This window comes from Oenanthe melanoleuca, chromosome 1A, assembly GCF_029582105.1.
Source record: "Oenanthe melanoleuca isolate GR-GAL-2019-014 chromosome 1A, OMel1.0, whole genome shotgun sequence".
NCBI lineage: Eukaryota > Metazoa > Chordata > Aves > Passeriformes > Muscicapidae > Oenanthe > Oenanthe melanoleuca.
Window position 1 is genome coordinate 12,692,544 of NC_079334.1, and position 23,228 is coordinate 12,715,771.

General features: G+C 37.1%; 1 protein-coding gene across 1 annotated transcript in view; it reads right to left on the reverse strand.

Annotated features, from left to right (window-relative positions):
- ARHGAP8 (Rho GTPase activating protein 8) overlaps positions 1-23,228 on the reverse strand; it is a 42,937-nt gene that overhangs the window by 14,006 nt on the left and 5,703 nt on the right. The window contains 5 exon segments of the mRNA XM_056512617.1: positions 5,315-5,368; positions 5,371-5,390; positions 9,737-9,823; positions 11,448-11,579; positions 14,023-14,118. Of these exon segments, the coding sequence (XP_056368592.1) occupies positions 5,315-5,368; positions 5,371-5,390; positions 9,737-9,823; positions 11,448-11,579; positions 14,023-14,118 (389 nt within the window).

The window sequence follows — 23,228 nt, forward strand, 5'->3', positions numbered from 1 at the left end:
GGAGGATTGCTTTGTCTGATATTCCCATGAAGATGAACACAAATTTCAGTTGTCTTATTTTATATTTTTAAGGAAATCCTGCTGTTTTTAATATGTTTGGCAACCAGATAAGCCACACAAATGTTATAGAAAGACTGTCATTCAGCAAACTAGGCAAGTCTGGTTTATACCTGTAGGCATAAATAACTAAAATAGGGTAACAGGTAACCTGTTTTGGTCCCCCATGTTTTATTTCAAAGATGTCCTATAAGGCAATTTTGGATGATGTAAGTACCTTTACTAAGCTCACTTATTATTATTGGAATTAGTGTATTATCACTGGAAGCTTCAGGACAATTTGCTACTACATTCAAGTTCAAGCTGCAAAGACCAAATTAATGAGTCCTTACAAAAACTCACAATAAGGAAGGTTTTCCACTTCACATCTGTGCCTAATACAAAGTACATGTTTAAATCCCAGACAAGCAAATATAAGTAAGACCGGATAGATGTACAAGATTATATCAAATTGGTGTGTTTTTGTTTCTTCCTCTCCACAAGGAGCTTAGGGTGACTCTGAGGGTCTAAAGACAGAAAATGCAGCCATTTAAAATTTTGATTTTGCATCCTGAGTGGATAGGGGTAACATAGGGAAGAAAAGGGCTTATTATCAGGTTAATTCAAAACTTCTGTTCACTTATAAATTAAACCAGATTCTGTATAGATTACAATTCCAAGAACTATACTCCCAGTTCTCACAGACCTTCTATCATTTTTACATGCCCAGTTGCCTTACTTAATTTTGAAAATCCAACTCTACAAGGTTAAAAATGTCATTGTGAGTTAAAAGATTCCTCCAAGTCAAGGTAGTGGTCCTGGAAACTCATTGATTTATCACTGTATAGATTAAAACTTCCTTCAGCTTCTCTTCATAGTCCTAATAAAACAGGATTTTTCCCTCCCATGTATTGGACAAAAGTGAGATATTTTGAACCAATGTTTAGGCACTTTCTGCTCTTCTTGTTTTTAATTATAGGTCAGGAAAGCAAATGCATTAACCAACATAACCGATAAAAATGTTTGTCATGGTGTGACTTGGGTTTGCTAATTTTAATATATTTAGTTTCTTTTAGAGATAGGATTCAGAAGCAGAGGCAAAGCAGGCTTAAAACTTAAAAGGGTATAAGAGGAAATTTATTAATAACACAAAAATAATTTAGAATAAGATTCCTAGATTGTTTCCTCCTCCCCCTCCCTTTATTCCACATTTCTTAACAACAACATACAGGAAACACTTCAGTCAGTTATTTACTTAAATAATCATTTCAGTTCACTTTAGAGAGAAAAGTTCCATTTTTGATTTAGGCTTAGGGGGTGTCTTCACCTTCACAGTCTGCATCCGCCCGGGACCTACAAAACTATGAATTTCCTCCCATTTTCACAGTCCTTCCAAATCTGAGCCATGGGTTATGATGCACACATGGGGTATTACTTTTAAAGGCAGGCTGCTAAAAAACAAAATTCTCTTAATCTCCTTCTCTATCAAATGTCTCTGTTTACATTCCAGTCCCAAAACAGAGAGCTCCATTTCCTCGAGGCAAAAAGTCTTCTTCTCAAGCACCCCAAACCTCCCCAAGTATATTTCACAGTTTAAAGGAATTTTAGTGAAGTCGCAGTCCCCTTAGCCCGCAAAAAAGGTTTTGAGCTACTTATCAGTTGCATCTTTTCAATCTCTTCCTGTCAGGAACTTTATCTTCATTGCGCTGACTTCTGTGGACTCCATGCTTTATTTCTTCTCATTCAGGGGAGCTCAGGAGATTGAGAATCTTATCCAGGCATTAAAAGAGTTAAAATTACATCCAGAACGTTTTGAAGCCACATGTTCGGCTGGAGGCCTCTTCTCTCAGAACGTGGAGATGGGAGCCGAGCCGAGCCGGGAGCCGTGCAGGGCCGGGCCAGGGGCTCCCTGCAGAACCAGTGCTGGGCCGGACCCCCTGGGCTGAGCCATGCCAAGGCCGTGGCCGAGCCCCGCCGAGCCAGGTCCGCCCGGAGCCAGAGCGGAGCCAGAGCGGAGCCGAGGCCTCGCAGGTCCACCCCATATAGGCCTTGCTATAGGCCTTGTGGCCGGAAGGCCGAAGAGAGCAAATTAGCCTTAGCAATGTAATTTATGAAAGTGAAACAACTTTTCATTGGCCACCTGGAATGCCAACCACCAGATCAGCCCTCCGATTAGTCCCCGCATCCCACAGGGGGAGCTCCCAGAGACGGAACGGCTCCTCCGTTCCCCCAGGCGGCACCACCCCTCCTCCCTACCATGTGCAGCCAGCACCAAGTTACCAGAGGGTGTGTTACCAGGGACAGCATCACCTGCTGCTTCTAGGGAGGCATGTTCTAAAGCAGGTGGCTTTACCACCTTCCAGAGCCAGACATCACTGGGATCCCATTATCAAATATCTCAGAAAAATTAGGCCACCTAGGAGGTCTTTGGATGGAGCCCATTCACACATCTTTTACTGACAGAATAAAAATCATCATACCAGAAGTACTGAATACGATATCTCAAGCCTATGTGCCTTATAATCTCTGTTCTTTAAAGAAAGACTCCACAGAGAAACAGTCCTTTAATGACAGTAACTTTATCTGGGCAGCTTCCCTGATAGTCCAATTTTTTACTAACTAATGAAATACACAATCCACATCTTCCCATAAGCTAATATAAAAATAAAATCAGTCCTCCTGTAGATCTCTTTAGGGAAAGAGAAGAGCCTCTCAACCAGAAGAAGTTTTCAAACCTGCCCCTTTGCCAGACAAAAATGCTGTTTTGCTATCCTTTTCTATAGGGAACAATAAAAGGAAAGGGAATAAGCAGAACCAATTCCTCAAGATGAAAGTAGACAATTTTTTCGCTTCAGATTTTAAAAGCTTTCAACACACATTATTTCCTCTTCTCCACTTTCATCTTTCTTTACAAACATAGCCTAAATTAATTTATTTATTTCTGATTTAGAAGTTACAGGAGATTTATTTATTTGTAATTTTAAGTGGTGATGCCACACCATCTCTTCTCATGAGTAAACATGGCATAAAACATTGTCCTTCTTAATGGCCCAGTAGAGCCCACCTGAAAGATATTCTCTGAACTAGGGAAGAGAGTTAGCCATGTTTCAAGTAATAGGCTGAACTCTAAATAGTTCACAAATATAAAAGTTAATCTCATAGCAGGTCTTACACAAAAGATATTGACTGTACTAATTTCATGCCTTCTAGAAAAGACTAACGCTTAACATTAAACTAGAGAAAAAAACCCCTATTTTGTATCTCCTTTCCAGATGAATCATTAGAACCAGAAAAGTAGACTGGGGGTAGAGGAGGTTTGAAAAAAATGCATGTACCAGACAGCCTAAATTGCCTTTGCTGAATGTGAACAGTATTCTTTAGCTGTTTTTTGAGAAGAACAGAAAGATGACAAATTACTGTGGGTAGGAAACTAAGTTTGTGGTATTTTGTTGTTGTTTTTTATGAAATTGAATCTTGCAAGTCCTATTCCCATCCCATTCTTTGTGTAAAGTAAGCAATTTTTTATACTACATACAGTGCTGCAATCTATGCAAACAGCTATCAGGGCATTTCTGGAAGGGCATGATTTCATTTATTTCATAAAACATCAGAACAATGTGTGAGCAAGAAAACAACAATGTATAAAGGCTCAAGCATCCATTTGGTAGCTTTATGCAGGTCCTGCAGAGCCTGAAGTTCTGTTTTGGCTTGGCTATCCATAATCTAAATATCTCCAAAACACTTTCAAACTGTCAGCATCCACCAGCAACAGCAACAGCTTGGAGCTCCAGCACATACAGGCAAACTTTTGTCCACCAGGAAAAGTAATGCAACCATGATAGCATTGACTGCCCTAAAGATACTGTAACACGAAAATCAGGCAGGTCACTGGGACTGTGAGACCTGTTCTGAACTCATAAAACCTATTGTCTGGCCTCATAGTTTAGTGGCTTTTAAAGGGAAGGAGAAACTAAACATATAACAAAAATTATTTGCAGGCAGTCTGTCTGGTGAATATGCACATTACAGAAAGCTGCAGGGTACAGAAATCTTGTATTTTAGGAATCTTGTGGCTTACTATTGCAGGCTGACACCAAATTGCTGGGTAGACAGAGGTGGCCGTGTTAGAGGAACCTCAACCACAGGTGAAGTTTTCCCTTCTGTTTCCTCCAAAGATCTTCAGCATGTCTGCTTAAGAAAAATCAAGATCTCAGTGATATTCTGTGCGCTGCAGATGACAGACTGCATATGTGAACAGCTACAAGTATTGCTCATGATGCTGATCTCCTGACAATAATGTATATACTGCAGGTCTTACAGAACCCTGCCTTACAGAATTTCAGCATGAGAATTTTTTTAAGCAGTATTTGTAGTGGAATAATTTAGCAAGATATAGAAAAGCCTTTTTGCTTCAGTCAGTGGAGCAGAGTAATAAATATGGCCAAAAAATAGAATCACACTATAATTTAACAGCAGAGTTAGAACATTTTTGCTCCTCAAATTATAACTCCCTTTTCCTTGGCAACCATGCAATCCAATTTATAACCTCAGAGCTCTAAGGTATTTTCTGTTATCCCATATTTACACGAAAGGTGTGTAAAAAGCCACCAGGCATCAGTAACAATCATAATCAAAGCTCGCAGTTGCTTTCATTCAGCAGTGACATAAAATCACTTTATGTCAGTACATCAAAGCATTTCCATGTAAAGCACCATGTTAGAAAGACTTATTGATACTAATACTGGTGCTTGACTATCCCTGCCCTGTGCAGTTCTCTTCCTTTTCATCTCCCATCCACTCTCAAATACTTTCCCCTAACACACACCACATAAACATAATGGATCCACTAATAGATACATCCATAAAGTTTAAAATCAATCAACACTTTGCTGACTGGGAATGCTCTTCATAAAAGGAAGTCAATCTGTTGCAATACATAAGGAAAGAGGTTAGGATTACAGTTTTGCCCAGGAAAATTGTATGATACTCATAAGCAGCAACGACACATACAGATTTGTTTTGCTAACATTCATACAGAAGTAGCAATCATATTAAGAAAATGCTCCATGACAGAGATGGAGTTTCTCCAAATCTGTAGAAAACTAAACACCTGATGCACCTTCAGTGATGGCAATGCAGCTTTCAGAATTAATCCAACCCCACACAAACAGGCAAATTACACTTTTAATCACTGAAGAAATAGTTTGTTCTTGGAATACAGTGACCAGGATGCAACTCCACCAGAGAAAAAAGTGAGACAATGTATATTAAATTTGACTTCTTAAGGGATATTTGAGATGTTCTCCCAGGTCACCTAGATAGTTCAAGTAGTGATCTTTTTCCCAAACTTGTGGCTAAAAAAAAAAAACACCTTTAAAAAAATCTAAAAGTAGTATAAAAATTAGCATCAGAGGAATATTTATATAGGGTTTAGTTTCTAATTCTATAAAAATGTATGTGCTGATGCAATTCAAAATTAGACTGTAACTGAAGCAGCAGGAGATAGAAGATAATTCATCCCATGTGATTAAACACATAGAGTGCATGCCTGAGAGTCTGATTTGAATAAGAATAACTGATTTCATCTGAATGTTTTGTGATCTGCACAGATATGAAAAACATCGCTTTAAAAGGCACTGGAAACTGCATTTAGAAAGCTCACTAAGAAGAACTGTTAACCTCTGAGAGAATGTTACCCAACCATCAGAACAACATGCTTGTATTCTGTAGGTTTTCCATGTTGCAAAAAGACAAAATAATGGGGATGTAGAAACAAACTATGGAGTAGTTAAGCAACAGGTAAAATTTTCAAGACATTGATTGTGCATACCCTTGAAGTGCTGGGCCATCAGTTTTACCCCTTTTGAAAAGGACTGGATAGCCTCTAGCAAACACCAGGAATAGCATTTTTTTTTCTACAAGTTGTTCAAAACAGACTTCCAAATTTAAAGTTCCAAGTATCATTAGTTAGCTCGTGAGTTTCAGCCAGAATACACAATTATACGAGCTGAGGTGTTCACACAAGGGTAAGGGACATGTTTATACATATTATCTGAAATAATGCCATTTTTCCACAATGTAATGAAGTGTCAAGAAAAACAGTAGGTGCTGACAGTAAAAAGTGTACTTTGCTGCAACTTACTTTCATAATAAAATTGGGGGAAATCTCTGGCATGGATGAGTTTATCCCTGGATTGTCTAACCCGCATGCACATGCTCCCTCTAGCGGTACATGGAACAAACAGTCACTTCCCTGAATTTTGATAACAGGAATTTTGGGACACACGAGGAGTATCATACTGTGCATGCACAATTTCAGAGCTGTCCAGAGTGTCTTTTATCCCAAAGAGCCACAACTTCCAAAATCTTCTCTAAGCCACAGCTGAGCATACAACTCTGTAACTAATCGCTTCTGGTAACAGAGGACATGTCACAGAACCCACAATGTGTAAAAAATGTCACAGGCAGTTAGGAAAAAGTACTGCTCCTTAAAAATGCTACATCACCACTGCTACCTAAATGTATATGTATATTTACAGTATGTTTACAGTTCTGTTAGCTCATAGAAATATTGTCTTCCTACAGTTATCTTGCACTTTGGAGATAATACTCCTGACTTAACTCATTATTTCTTGCTCATTTCTTTTGGGACTGGAAAGAAGATCAATCAGCTTCAGGAACTTGAAAAATTTCAAGTATTTACATTTTCTTAAATACTACCAAATGCAAGTATGCACAAATACTTCATTCTAATAATTGTCATTTGTCCAGTTGCTACCAAATACATTATCATGTAAAAGTACTGAAGCCATGTGCTAACAGGTACCAGATGTAATAAAAGACCACTGAAAAATACACACATGCCTCTTAATGAAATCTATTTTACATCTGCTATTTTTATTGGCAACACTATCTACAAATGAGTCTGGGCTTTAATTCAGCAAAGCTAGAAAACAAAGAGGATTTTTCTCCCTTATTTTTGTGAGCTGGATTAATATTGACACTTAACAGCATGATTTGCCAAGTTAAGACTAGTCTAAACTGGAATGAAAAGGTACCATGAAAAAATTTAAATTGTACTACTCTAGTAAATTAACAACATTAATAAGTTTTAGTCTTTGATGAAAATATGATTTAGACAAATTGTACATGGGCTGTTTCACACTTAGTAACCCAAATTTTTTTGACAAACCCAAACCACAGTCAATCTGGAAAGCAAAGGCATGGTTGGCTATTAAACCATTTTAATTAGTAAAAAGGGTTTTTCCCTAGCTTCACCTGATTCCTGCTTTCTGGCTTGTGGATCTTTTCAGAGTTTACTCATACTTTCACTTATTTTTTCAGTCCCAGTGTACAAACAACTTTGTTACTGTTGGTTGCAGATGTATAAAACAGAGAAGAGTGTTACTAAATTACACTCAAAACAAGTATCCAGGTACACAGTGGTAAAAGTCAAGTACAAACAGAAACAACCAATTGTGATGAAAACAGCGTGATCAGAAGGTCAAGACTGCATATAAGATGACAGGCATTGGTTTGAATTATTTATGCTAGATATGAATGCTGAAGTGTACCAGGATCATTCATTTTTCAACGGCCAGTGTGTCATACTTTCCAAGAAAAAAAAAATAAAATAAACAAACTTAGACATAGTAAGATCCAGGGAAAATAAGTATCTGCAATGGGTACTTGTAAACTCATTAATAATTAGCAGGCAGTTATTGCTGTAAGTCAAATAGTACCACTGTTGTTCACCTGTGGCTCCAATGAGGGAATTAACATGCACAGGCTGAAAACCACTGGTGTCCCAAAAGCATCTGCTTGGAGCTGTTCCCAAGGAGCTCTCAGCTAACTCTGAGAAAGGAGATGGTTCCATTAGAGTATTGTAATATCCATCAAGAATTTTTCTGGTTTTGTTAATTGTTTTGTTTGGTGTTTTCTTTTTTTTCCTAGAGAGTTTCCATACCCATCCTAAAGCAATTCAGGAATAAACAAACCAACAAAAATAAATCCGTCTTCATTCCTGAGACACCATCAAGTACTGGACATCCTGCTTCTGTCATACTTTGCCCACCAATGCTCTGTGTCTGAGACCAGTGACATTTATTTTACTGCCAGTTAAAATAAAGATCTAGAGTTAGTCTTCTTGTTTCAAGAACAGCATATTCTGGAATGATTTTTTAGCTATAATTACTTTTTAAAAAATTTTCACAAGTACCTTATTTGTCCTGATCTGTCTAGAAGCTAAATTTCCCTTTTCTACTTAATTAGCTTTCTAGCACTCAGAAACTGACTAAATTGCAAGTTACTCTAGTGGAAATTTTTGACTGGTTCAATATAGCTTTTCAAGATTAGCTGTTTCCATCCTGCAGCCCCAAGAATATTCATAATATTATTTGAGAAATGTCAGAATTTCTTTGAAAGCGACAAAAGTTGAGAAGCAGAAGCTGAGCAAGCCACACCACTCTTGCACATAGCAGTGTCTGCTTGTTGCTGGTGTGGGGGTCCAGGGAGTCCCTCTGAACCCTCTGTGGGTGAGAGAACCCCCCTGTCAGACCCCTGAAAGACCCCCGAATAGAGCCAGGGGGGTCAGAGAGCTGGGTCCTGCACCATGGGAACATCTGCCTTCTCTCAGAGAAGAAATGCAACCGTTAAGTGAATCTAGAGTGTGAATTAGATAGTTAGCATGTAGAAAAGGTAGTTTTTGGGATTGTTTATATTAGCAGCCACGAGGCCAAGATGGAGGATTTGGGGTGTGGTGTCTTCTTTCTTCTTCTTCTTCTTCTTCTCCTTCTTCTCCATGTTGGTGAGGGATGCTGGGAATCACAGATTGGTTGAGGACAAGACTGGACATAGTAATAAGATATTGTAGTATTGGAAAGATGGTGTAAACATAGAATACGTAGTTTAAGGTATAAAAGATAAGTCCTGCCTTTCGTGGGCAGACTTTCGTCCTGGACACGGTGCTGACCAGACTGCTGCTGGCGAGCGTGAACACTGTATCGATAAGAAATAAAAAACAGACCTTGAGACCGGACGATTGTCTCCTAAAGCCTTTCTTCGGCAGCTTCAAGAATACCCTGCGCCTTGAACCACCATCCTGTGTCCATCTGAGTGGTCTTGGGCACAAGGAGACCCTCAGACAGTGACAGCTAGCAGTTCCTTGGAGGTTGCACCAATTTTTACCATGCAAAGGAAAAGAACACCCAGTAAAATACATCATCTTTACCATTTTATCCTCCTTTTCAAATTCCTATGGGCACTTCCCATTAACTTTGAGAACATAAGTAGTGTCAGTCCTATTCACCCCAACCCTTCTGATCAGCCCAAAGGTTCATCATTCATCATCCACTTTACTGCACCACCCAGTCATGCACACAGTTCCATTTTCCTAAGTGCTGTCACACACAAAAAAGTCATTCATAGTCCACAGAATAACCATGCTTTAAGAGAGATATTTATTTGCACATGACAGTAAAACTACTAGGAATTGAGACTCCCTTTTCTTAGAAAGAAAAGAACCCTACCCTACTCATTTCCAAGTGTAAGCTCAGCTTACTCCTTAGTTCAAGATAGTTTAAATGGGTGTTAGGCTGTTACCTGAAATATTTTACTTCAAGCCTCTTTAAAAGCAATTCATTAGAGAACAAACCATCCTTGAACTAAATGGGGAAAATGCATCCAATAAACTTCCAAGTACCTTATAAGAGGTTTAAAGATATTCCACAGAATCTTTATGAAGTTGGTTGGATGGACAACATAGAGTGCTTTAATGTTTTTCTTATACCTAGGAAAAGAAAATGAAATTGTTAGAAAAATGTTAAGTGCCAGAGATTGTAGAACTGAATAGCTACAATAGAATGGAAAGTTATTATTACAGGCATATTACACAGTATTCTTTTCAAATACTGAATTTAAAAGACCTAATTCAGAAGAAATTGAATGTAAAATAAAAATTTTTAATAAGTCAATTTTAAAAAGTCAGTTTTAGCAATAGGCCAAACTAACTGTTATGTTCCTAACCACTGTCTGCTGTCTCACAGATTTACTATCAGGGAGACAGAACAGGAATTAGGCAAATTGAGAAAAAATACTGATAGGAGAATGAAGGATTTATAAGGAAATCTTTAATTAAAACCATTACTTTTTTCATACCCCTTTAATTTCTGCTTGCAGGACTTTCGGTGGGAAAAAATTTTAAAATTTTCAGATACAGAGTTTTTACCTAATTCTTTAATTTTACCACTAATTTTGTCCTGCTTTGCTAATAATTACTAAGGGGGAAGCCAACTGCTAGTTATTTGATATTGCATTGTCCCTTTTGTATGAAACAAAGCCTTCTTTCCTTATTGCTTTGCTTGATTCTACAGTGCTATTTCATGATACCTAAACAATAGGTTAGTCAGCTGAAACTGAAATGGAAACCAGGCAGCACAAAAATACTCTTCTCTTATTCAGCAGCATTGCAAAATTAAATTGAGACATGTATATTAGAATATCCTTCTTTTACATATAGATTTTTGCCTATTACTTTGCTAAGTTTGCTTCCCAGTAGGGACAATGATCATGAACTCTTAAGAAAAACCTTCTTGTAACAGGTTATCCTAAGAGGGGAAAGCAAATCAGGAAAATCAGGAATTACATTAGTTTTTTTTCCTTTTGGGTTTTAATTGGGCCTGTACACTTGTGAATGAATCAGGCACTGTGTGTGTTCACAAAGCCACTGCCACACATAATCAAACAATTATCACTGTGCAACTGGCACTACTGTGCCCTAAGAGCCCAAAATCCACAATACAAACTAACAAGCAAAACTTGTAGGCAACAAAAAAGCCAACAAAAAACCAGTGACCTTGTACTGCTTCTCCCCACAACACAACTCTAAATTCAGCTTAAGAATTGCTCAAAAGGAGAACAGTGCAATGATTTGTTCTGGAATTGTCAGTCATGTTACCTTCCTGAGGCCAACTTACAAACAAGTTACAACACACAGACAAATAAAAGACTTATGTCAATAGGGACTGGCTGCTCCATTGCTAACTTCACACTTTCAGGGAACAAACATCACAATTCTGGTCTCCACTATAAAAATGCAATTTATCCAAGGGCTTTCACCTCAGCTACATCCATCAGCACTCCAAGGTTCAAGTACATCCAACCACAGGTCTTGGTTTTGTTCCCATGGATTTTCATACCTTTGGATAACAACTGAAGCACCCAGGCCATTCCTCAGCACTGCACAGCAGACACTTAACAAACAAACCAACAGCACTGACATCATGATAAGAATTTGCAATGGCAAAGAGACTCAGTTAATTGTGGGTAGTTCAGGACAGATCCACTTAACTTCCTTCATGGAAGTTACAGACGTTTCACTATCTGAACAGTAAACCAAGTCTTTTAAAGATTACTCCCTGTCAAATTCCTGGTAGACTGTTTGCAACCATTTCAGAGACATTTTATTCAGACTCTTCAGGCCATACTGAAAATAGACAACTATATAATCATTCTCTACATACTGATCCAGAGTATACTTTAAGTACCTGAGAAGAAAGATAACATTTTGGTTTTAATTAGTTTACTGGATGAGATTTTTGAAGATGGAACTGGGCAAGAAAATGTGTTATTTTTGCACAGAATGCTAGTGACTGCAAATTCATGTTTATTTCAAAATATTTGTCTAAGAAGTTCATCTTGCTCTAGTGGCTAATAATTTTGCATCATTGCAATGCCTGAAATTTTAAAGAAAATATTTAGTTACAAAAACTGCGGTGCCCATGAATCACTTAAAAATTAAGACAATATGGGACTGTGTTCGCCAAGAAATTCTTAAAGAGATGCATCTAAAAGCAAAAGATGCATACCAAAAGCAATTTTTATTTTGCTTTTCTCAGTCTTTGTAAAGCCCTTCCTTTTAGATAAGCAAACAATCTCATTTTGCATTTTCAAAACAATTAAGAATGTTTTGGGCTTTCCTCTCACGTTTCTAAATCCTTGAAAAATCCATTACCCCTAATTAAACTGCTCTTCTTGAATATATTTATTTTTCTCTTGTTTGCATTGTGAGGACTGAGTTTGTACACCATTTCCCTTAAATTTAATTTAAATATCTTAAAATTAAAGAATAACACTACACATCCCATCTTGAAATAATACTGCATGTTTTATAAGCAGATTGCTGTGTGTTCATTCTTTTACAGTATAGTTTAAGATGATTTTCATTCCCTTTCTTCTACAATTGAGAACACAGGATTGCCAATTACACAGCTCAATGACTCAAATAAAGCAATGATGGAGCAGTGCAATCTAGCCTCATTTCTTGCTGTGTCAGGTTTCAAATTTCTCATGTTATTCTCAAATGTTATCTTCATATTCTGCAACAGTCCCAACTATTGCTCTTAATTGTATGTAAGTGATTTTCATTCAATAAAGCATAGTTCCATGTGCCACTTACTGGGCTGTGACTATCTGCAAATACAAAGAACATTTTGACTATCAACCTTTGCATAGAAAAGTCCTTCTTACCTTACCTTCTTACCCTGTACTCCCACAGTCTCATTTATCCTATTTCCTCAGTGTACTGTAAATCTTAGACTGCAAGTATCCCACAAAAAGGATTGCCACTGCAATTAATATAATGCTGTTTTGATCCCTGATTTGAGTATTAGTGGTATTTTAATGGAAAAAGCAGTAGTGACAGTCAATCAAGACTTTTTTTTAAGGGCTTGAAATGAAAATATACCTAAACAGATTTTGCTACGAAGAGAGTGCCTTGTGATTTATTTTACAGCATGTAAATTCTTTGTTACACTGCATCCAGAAAATATGTATTTTTTAAAATAACAGTGTTTTGGGGGCATATAATAACCAGTATTTTATACAGTCAATTTTCTGTTCCAAGACTGTAACAAAATTGCAGGGACATTACAAAAGCTTTACCAAATCAATTCTTTGAGTGACTTAATTACAAAATACCTAGCAATCAGGGCCTACTCTTTTCCTACAGCTTTTTCTCAGAATTCAACATCTGAATCTAATTAGCTAAAATCCTATCACTTGATAGCTATACTGCTACCTTCACATTCAACACTTGCCTCCAGTACTCTCTTAGGACAGATTTTACAAGTGAACTTGATGTGGGCTCAGATACAGGAAAATGTGCTGTGAAGAGCATAAAAAATGAAGCAACACACTCTCAAATTCATTTCTTAAGTTACCTGTCTTTTAATCCCTCTCTATTTCTATGAAGTTGAAGCAACAGCATTTTTGTCCTTTACAATGGTAGTGTCTTAAAGGTACTCAAACATTTTGGCAATGGTGGCTATACAAGAACTCCAAATAGGTTTAAAATGCTTAATAAGGACAGAACAGATCTCCTTGCAGTGACAAGCAACAAGACAGAAACATGTCCTGGCACCTTGCTGCAGCAAGTTTATAAGGAAGAATATAGCTAATTTACATATTCACAACCCTTTTTAACACAAAACTCCCAAAATTATATACAGACAAAAATGTTAAGCATAATGTACTGAATGTAATGGAAGTAATTTTGTAAAACAGAAAACCCACAAAGATGCTAATAACTAAAAAACCCTCTTCCTGAGTGATTTAGATAAAGTACAACAAATTAGAGCAAACAGCTATTCATGAGAACATATGTATATAGCACTAAATTACTAGAATTTCTGTTTCATTGGGCCACATAATGATTTTTTTTTTAAATACAATAAGAATTTGTCAATAAAATCAAGAGAGCAAGTACACATGAATTGCTTCTTCCATTAGAGACACCAGGTGAGTTAACTGGCAGTTTAATCCACATCTCATTCACTTAATATTAACACTAGTAGGTCTTACATCCTTTTTTCATTTCACTCCTTGCTTATTGCTTCTCCTCCCGGGAAGCTCATTCTCCTGGAAGCAAGCTAACAGAAGTTCTTATATAAAGTGTAAAGTAGTCCATGCAGGAGATGAAAAGCAACTTACTCAAGCAACCTTGTGTAATTGAGCTGGTAGAATGGGGACATGAAGCAGCAACTGAAGGTAATCACCTTCCTTCCAGAATTGTCATCACCTGTAAACAAGATGGTTAGTAAAGACAATACCTAGTTACTTATGGGACCTCATGTGTCTGAAAGAATGGCATGTATCTTCTGATATTTGGGGCTACCTCTATCTCCTATTATTACCCAGAACATCCTGTGAAACTTCATTGTCCAGTCACATGTTACCTGTAGAAAGCTGGGCAAACAATAAGGCAAAGCTCAGAGGTCATATGCAAATGGTGGTGGTACTGCTCAGCTCCAGACAAGGAACACTTAGGTCCTCCTGGAGCATTCAGCTGTGGAAGAAAATAGACCTGCTTAGCCTAGCAGTCTTGGAAATAACATGATCTCAAAGTCTTCATGCTTTGTTTTTGGAATTTATTAGGACACAAGCAATTTGGGCATCTGCTTTGTCACACATGTAAGTTGGATGTCTTTAACCAACTTAAGCTTTCTTAGATATTCTCTTTCAGAAGCACTGCTACACTAAGATCACATTAAAACACAATAAACAAGGCATACAAGAATGATTTGCCTAACCTATGGATCTGTAGGTACATCCCTTAGTCCCTAGCACATATTGCCACACTCAAGTTCATTTGCTCTTTGACTCATGACAGCTTCACCTACTCTGTCTGTACAGACAAGGCTGGTGTTTGTGCCATGCCCACCCCACAGCCAAGTTCCACTACAGGGAAGGCCAAACAGGTTATGTCATGTTCATACTAAAGGTCACTCGGCACTGAAGACAGTGAACTGTTCAGATTTTAACTTACATCTACATGAATTATACCATTACTTTTAAAGGAATACAGAAACATTCCAGAAAACAGATAGACTGAATTATTTACATTTAATACATTCTTAGTCTAATTTCCATGTTCCAACTAAAGAGTATTTAATATCTTGCTTCTATTACCACTGAAACATTGAAGTTTGATATCAGTAGGAGTACAAGAAAGTCAAGAACTGGGGTTATTACTTATAATTCAGTTATTCCCCTTTCACCCCCAATTAAGTAGCTGTAATGAATAAACAAATAAAGAGTAAAATGGGGGAAATTAAACTGTAACAGAATCAATTAATGAATACAAACAAATCATATGAGCATTTTCATGACAACTGGGCAGAACAACTTCAGACATGCTAAACCATGCTAATTTGTACTAGTGATCAAACTACTTGATCTGCACAAATAAAACACTTTCCAGCATTGCAGGCACACATTTTCCATTTCTATTCAACTCAGGAAGAGGTGGCTGTCTTCACTGATGTATTTCACACTAAGAAAAATATTCTGTATTTGCCTTGTCCAGGTCAACAGTCATGACAGGACAGCATCAATTTAAACTCATTCCATTTTAGGTGCCAAAGGAGAAAAGAGAGGGAAGCTATGAGATTAGCAATTGCTTTTCACATATGAACATGGCCTAGGAGACAACTTCTGCATTATCAATTCCAATCCTGTGTCATCATGAGGAAGTGTGCCAGATCATCCTTCCACTGATTTGTCAAGCTTTATCTTAAAAACCAGCTAGGTTTTTTCTGTTTCATGCTCCACCTGCTCACTGATTTGACAACTAGCAACGCATTTTCTCTATTCCAGTCTGAAAGCCATTTTCAATTTGTACAAATTTGTTCTTGTGACAATATCTCTCAGCTGAAGCAATGCTTCTCCTTCAGCACTATTATCATCCCAAGGACTCCAGACAATAACCACACTCCCTCCCAGCCCATGCTCTACTGCTTGTAAACAGATCACACCTATCCATGCTCTACTGCTTGTAAACAGATCACACCTATCTCTCCCCTGACATTGGTGCTCTCTATTCTGCTCCAACTTGAACATGTCTTTCCCAAGTGACAAGAATTATATGATAAATTTCAGATGAACATCACACAGGGGACTTAAAAATCTTTCCTAATGATATGCACATTTTTGGCTTTACTGAAAAAAAAGATGAAGCAATAATTTAGCTTGACAGCTACAGTTGGATTATCTCTGATAGCCACCCCACTCTTATTTCACAGAAGAACACTTCTTTCTTTTTTCAAAATTAAAAAAACTAAGAATCTTTTCCTATTTGCTTTAACATCCTCTAAAGAGCTATCTTAGCTTGAATTTTGATACTTATCACTTCAGTCCTATAGTTTTAGACAAAACATAGATTTCTCTGCTGGCCAACTCTTTTCTCCTGTTCTTTTTTTGGCTGGATACTTATTTTTAGTATCTTCTTCATAGGGTTTTTTTTTCCATACCATGAGGGCCTGATGTCCCTTCCCATGTTCAAAATAAATTCTGACTCCTGGGTTAAGTAAGAAGCTTGAGCACCACTATAGAGCACACACCACCACAACTGTCTGTACCCAGATATGCCAGCATATTGCTCTTAAACAGACCATAATTTATTTCCTGACATTATCTGAGTGTCTTGTTTTATATTCTCAGAGTACTTATAAAGGCATTATAATGTGACATGCATTAATAGGAATGATGTATTAAAATATTAATATGAATGCTTTCTAAATCATGGCTTGTTTGTGGAAAAATTGTTGTGTTATAATGCATTCCAGGTACTTTATCTGTTAGAAATAATAATTTTTACGAGCACAGTAAAGCTCCCTCTGGCAGACAGTGACCTTGGAAAACGCCTATTGCATGTGCCAGGAACATTTGCTTTCCAATTTAGTGCAGACTGCATTCTATGGATAGAATTTTTCCCAAAGACATGAAAGCTTGAAAAGTAAAATGGGGAGTGGCAAACACAAAGAAGAGTGTAACTGGAAGTATGTTAATTTCAAACCCACAGAGTGTATTTTACTACTGGAAACCCATATTTCCCTGCAACTTAAAATTGAAAGGTGCCTCATTTTTGACCAGGAGCAAAGGAAGAATGAACTGCAATTTCAGTTCCACTCCTTGATGTTTCACTTTTAGATCAAATGTGTAGTCTTGTGTTAACCTACTTTATTATCCAGTTTAATGTCACCAGACATCTTCAGATCAAAACTTTTTACCTTCCATGAAAACATGCTCCCTCCCCTGATCTCTCTGCATTGGTTTCAGGCTCCAGATATTCAGGACACATTCCCAGAGACAGAGGGCACTCACACTTCTCCAGCCAACTACTTACACCTTTCTGGACACCCCGCATGCAGAGGGAAGGTCTAATGGACTTTGGTCACACACAGGTAGAAGGCTCCTGCTTGTGAATCAGGCACTTGCTGTCTCACAGACACTTTTCCAGGCAGGCTCAGAATTCTCAGCTGTGGAGGCACTCCTGGAAACAGAGCACAAAAACACAGCCTCCTCCCTGCTCTTGGTGGGTAAAGACAGGTGTGTAGAATGGGCTGTCTGCACAGAGATTTACATACCTTAAAATACAACCTCTCTACTGCAGTTTTGTTTGTCTGGATTTCACCAAAACAGCCATGAACCATACAGCACTTCCTAACTGCTTCTTGCTAATGGAAAGTTTTGTTGTTTTGTTTTTTTGGGTTTTTTTTGTTTTTTTTTTGTTTGTTTGTTTTGGTTTTGTTTTTGTTTTTGTTGGTTTTTTTTGTAACAAAAGAGCTCATTCCAATTCACAAATGAGATATTTCAAATGCTGTAATTTTTACATGACTTTTCCAAGAGATTTTGTTCTGATGATATTAAACATTACTATTTTACAAGTGAAAAGTGAAATATTTTACTTTACTGAAGCTTGTTATGATCACTTTAAAACAAAACAAAATCCTCAAGTCAATGGAAGTTTTCTGATGGGTATCAATGGAAAAAGAAGTCAGTTCAAAATTCAGGAGACTTACCACACCAGTGAAAATATTTGCTCTCATATTTTTTTTTCTTTAAGAGAATTTAAACCTCAATTACACTTGGTGAAATGGTGAGACAAACTGTGTTTTCAAGCTTCCTACTCTCTACAATTCACAGAAATATAAGATCATCAAGAAGTCATTGTGAAACACATCTGTTTTGCCTAGACTGAGTAATGGACAATAAATTCACCCACAATTAATCCATTGTGGGTCTCTGTCCATCCAAAATGGCCAACTTCTTAGCCAGTTAAGAAAAAACAGTCAAGACAACACATCTGAGTCTCAATATTACAGGAGAAGCTTATAAATAGCTGTAGAGATGAGTCCTCTTTCCCTGGCACTGGTCACCTCAGCTGATGATATGAAAACGTTGTGCATTACATGTTATGCAGCTTAAGGATGAAGTATTAAAACAACCACTGTAATGTTTATTCTTTGGGACAGACACCAGAACCACCATGGAAATATGGAGAATGACACCAAACTAAATTTCTAAATTTCATTAGTCAACTCATTTTGATTTCACAAAGTTTCCTCTTTGGACTCATTCCTCTGGATTCTACTCATGTCCATGTGTACTTAGAAACCAGCTTTCTTTGAGGGGATTGCACCTGTACTGCACCTGGCTAATTCTGGCAAGTGCTAAAACTGCAAAATCAAGTACATGCTCAGGTGTCTTCCTAAACAAGAATGACTATAAGCCAACTTTCAGGAAGATTTTCCACACAAGGAATCTGCTTATTACCTTCAAAAAGCCAAGGTTCCTCATCAAGAATGTCTCTGTAAGCAGTTTTTCTCTTAAAGTTTGTATAAGGAAAATATTTTGCAATAAGACATTTCCCCCAGATTAAATGAGAGCAAAGAGAGAGCTTGGTTTTTGATGTATCGAATGATTTACATTTAATCTGTGCTCTTCTTAAGGTATGTAAAGTAAGTTGAAATGAGGATGAGTTAAAGCCACTCCTAAAGTCAGCCTCACTAATGTCCACACAACTGTGTCTGGCTGACTCTCTGGACTAGCTTGTAAAGGGGCACTGAACATCAAAACCACTTTCAGTGATGCAAACCCAACTATTTTGATAATTCACAGAAAGCATAAAAGAAAATTTAAGGAAAGCAAAGAAACAACAGAATAGTCAAATAGAAACGGAAAACAATTTATATTGACTTGGCAAAGGGGAAACAGTCCAGGTTTTTCTTTTACAAAGGTCTATTTGGGTGTAGAATGACCCGTGCTGAACTAAAATGAGTTCACATTCACATCTGAATTAGGCACTTTAAGTCATCATTTATTTTAGCAAGCCTTTTTGGTCAAGAAATGATCTTAAAGGAGATGCAGTATATTTTTTTAATTTCAACAAGAAAGCATGTCCATATATTTTGATATCATTAAGTTTTGTCTTTAAAAAAGAAGCTATAAGTTACTGTCTGATATTCAAAGAGAGAAATGCAGTGAATAAGAATTTATTTCCTTTCACATTCCGAGAAAAACATATGCAGAACGTGGAAAATCCAAATTTAACTTCTGCCTGAAGGATTTGAACCAAAGGTTCTATCACTCAGATAAGTTTCCTCTTCACTAGAGCAGGAAATATTTTCCATAGATAGCAGCCTTTACCTTGGAACTTCTCTTGTAGCTACTAAAAGGAAAACATGATGACATCCAAATGATTTGGACATGCTTTGTAAAGTGCACAGCCCACATTAAATCCACTTTTGTGCTACAAATAGGTCAGGAGCCAGAGCCCTCAGCCTTCTTAGTGAGATGTGCCCAGGTCTTGGGTATCTCCAGTTGATTTGTTGCTTTCTGCAAAAGGATACTCATGGAACAAAGTCAGAAATACTGGTTTCAGGAATACACTTTGGAAATTCAAAAATTGAACAAAGTAAGTATTTTAAGAAGAAGAAACATCTTTAAACACAGTTCTTTCCTGTGACACTGCAATCTACAGACCACAGGTCCGCTCCTGAAGGTATTGCAAGAAGTAGCAAAGCTGTCTCTGATATGACTGAAAATTATTAGAACTTGTGCCTTAGGGTAATTTGATAAGTCACTACAATTTCTCCTTACATGTTAAAAACCCTAAATTACAAACTTACCTTTCACAGTCTGATCCACATTCTATTCTAATCAGTTTCTAATGCAATGGTTCAAAATCAAGAAGGAACATGAAATCAACTAGACCTTGAAAACAAATAAGGACAATCTCTACAAAGACCTGATATCTGAAATCTTTAAATTCAAATAGAAAAGCAAGAAAAGGCTAAGGAGAAAAACAAATATTTAAAATAATGGTGGACTTGGATTCCATTAAAACTTCTGTTTAATGCATAAAACAATGTCACTGGCAGTTTGTAAAAGCACAAGCAGCAAAACCAGTAGCACATATTCAAAACAAGCTACTGCAAAAATTTGTCCACAATCATATTATAGAAGCCAAGCACAGAAAATAGGGAAGTTTGATGAATCTGGTATGCTTATATGCCCCCTCCTTTTTGCCACAAAGAAAAATAATCCTGAGTTTACTTTCAAGGCAAACAGATTGAAACTTCTCTGTCAAAATAGAAATAAAAAGAACGAGCACAACAGCCCTGTTCCATTTATATATGCTTAGAATTGTCAGCTGCACATTGGGATTTGTGACATGACTAAGTCTAACAAAGTTCGTATATTTTTACAATGTTCTCTTTTTTAAAAATATATATTTTCACACTGTACAAAGACAATTCAAAATATCTTCTTTGCATATAGTCAAAACTTGTTATGGAAATAAAGTATAAGTAATTTTAATTTAAGAAAAACAAGAAGGAATTCTAGTGTAGGCTTGGTCTTTTTTTAAATAACTGTTGGAAACTAGATGACTGTAATAGATACACAATAAATACTGCAAATATTTTCACCCAAATTCTTTTTTCCCCAGTAATTTCAAGCAATACATTTCATTGTCTTTAAATCAATAAAAAATGAATGAACAACTTTCTGAATTGCTTTAACACAGCAATGATTTCAAACACTGAACTCATACTTTGTCTTACTCGAATATATGAAAGTCATTACAAACTAGGTACAAATAATTTTAAAACTATTTATTTCTCTGTCATCTTCCAAGAAGGGAAGGAATTCTGAAGAGCTTATCTTCTCCTTACTTGAATGTAAATCCAGAAAACATTCAGATCTGACTCCATACCAGTTGACACTGAGATAGGGAGGCTTGTTTTGTGGAGGTGAAGCATGTCTTTGGGTAAGATCTCACAGTTCCTGTGTTCTGCACTCATTGCACACCTCTGCCTTCTCCTCTTGCATCCCCACCTTGGAGCTGCTCTGGAGACTGCAGCCACAGGGGCCTGAAACAGCACTGGTTTGTGCTGTGCATTTACAGGCAGTCCAGCAGACTGGCAAACCCCCATCAAATGTTTATGGCTGAAATTTCAGGTAAGGTCACCCTTTTCTGGGCTTAAAGATGACCAGGGAATTTTTTTCCTCTACAAAAGATGGCAGTGCTAAGGACAAAACCATCAGAGATAATCCAACATTTCAGGCAAAATTTGCACCAGTGAAATTAAACCAGGAGTACACCAAAGGTTTGGAAGGTTTGGACTTATTCCAAGCAAAAACTATACAAAGCAAGTTCCAAGTTAAACTATGGAAGCTATACGTAAGTCTCTTGAAAAAACACTTTCACTCCTCTATACTGGAGCACATTCCAATTCTGTAATACAGGAATAAGGCATATGCCTAGGATGAAGCCAGGCAGGGCTGCTCAGGAAAGGGCAAGGGATGTCTCTTTTGTCAGTTGAGGGTGGAAGATTGCCAAGCTGTCACCTTTTCACCCAGTCTGCTGCGATGTAGAAAAGGAGCTTTATCCAAGCAGAGACTCAGAGGATTCAGCTCATCACCAGGCAGCTCTGCCCATGCCTACAGTAGTCACAATCATTCCCACAAGGACCTTTTAGAATCAACACCAGCTAAACCAGACAGACACCAAGTGCTTATAACTTCCAGGGCAGCTTTATACGAACGAAGAATGAGGAGCAACAACAAACATTTACTAAGTAGCTATGCATAACTGAAGTTGCAGCAATAAAGACATAGCTCAACAAAATTTGATGAGAAAAAGACTTGAAGATCTCTTTTGAAGTGCTATACACCGTACTGCCTAACAGAGCAGATGGAAGATGTTCTCAGGCAGATAGTTGTAGTGACTCTGGTGCATCCAGTTAACACACCTATCTCATACATTCTCAGTTGGATTTCACTGGTTTTATTAATAACTTAAATATATTGGTATTTCCCCCATTCCAAAACAGGGTCTTGAGTGAGAAACATCCTCATGAGTTAGCAAGATTTGGAATCACAAGAATGTAAATCTGTTATTCCCCTTCTTATGGTTTCGAGTCTTATGTTGGGGGCTTAGTTTCAAAGAAGGTGAAAGGTGATTATTACCTTGTCTATAACTATCTTCAAGAAGAGAAGTTATTATGGGCAAAATCCTCTTCCCATTCTCAGTCAGAAGTCAAATTACCATAGATTTCACTGTCCTAGAGCACTGGTTTTGCTAAAGCTGATGTTTACCTGAGTCATCCTGTTTATGGCTCAGCTTCAGGAAGGTATCTATGTATTATAACCTGGGTTCATAATTTTCCTGAAAAATTGTAACCTAGGCTTATGTACCTTAAGTATAAAATACAAAATGTGTATACAATATAACACAATCTTAAACATAATTAGGATGAAGATTAAATATCACTATTCATTTCTTATTGGATTAATTTATTTAGCTTAAGATTGTGATTATTAATGCTATTTTATCAAGCACATTTAAAATAAGCCAAAAGGAAAAAAAATGCACAGGCAATGCACAATTTAAAGAGGTGATTTTATACCATTAATAGGGATGCCTGTTTTATATATGTCCAGAATATTTTAAAAATAAGTAATTGTAAATAATAAAGGATCCAATATTGAAATATGCTATGTATCCTAACTTTTCTCCAAATCACTACAGAAATCCAGGTGATAAATTCAGTTAAAATTCATGTCAAATATTTCCTTTCTGCCTTTTGTTAGTTTTTATATATTTAACCCATATCTCTTTGGTTGCACACTGTTTGCAGGGCAGACAACAAAAAGGATTGTGTGGCTGCACAATTCTTCAGATGATGTAGCAAACAAAACAGTTTATCACAAATGGAGTACAGAGGTGTTACAGTCACAGTTAGGCCTTAGATCATAAGATATTGCTATAGTTCTATTTTAAAACAAGTTTAATTTCAAATATTTGGCTCATAATTAATCTACAGATGAGTGCACAAAGTTCACATATTATT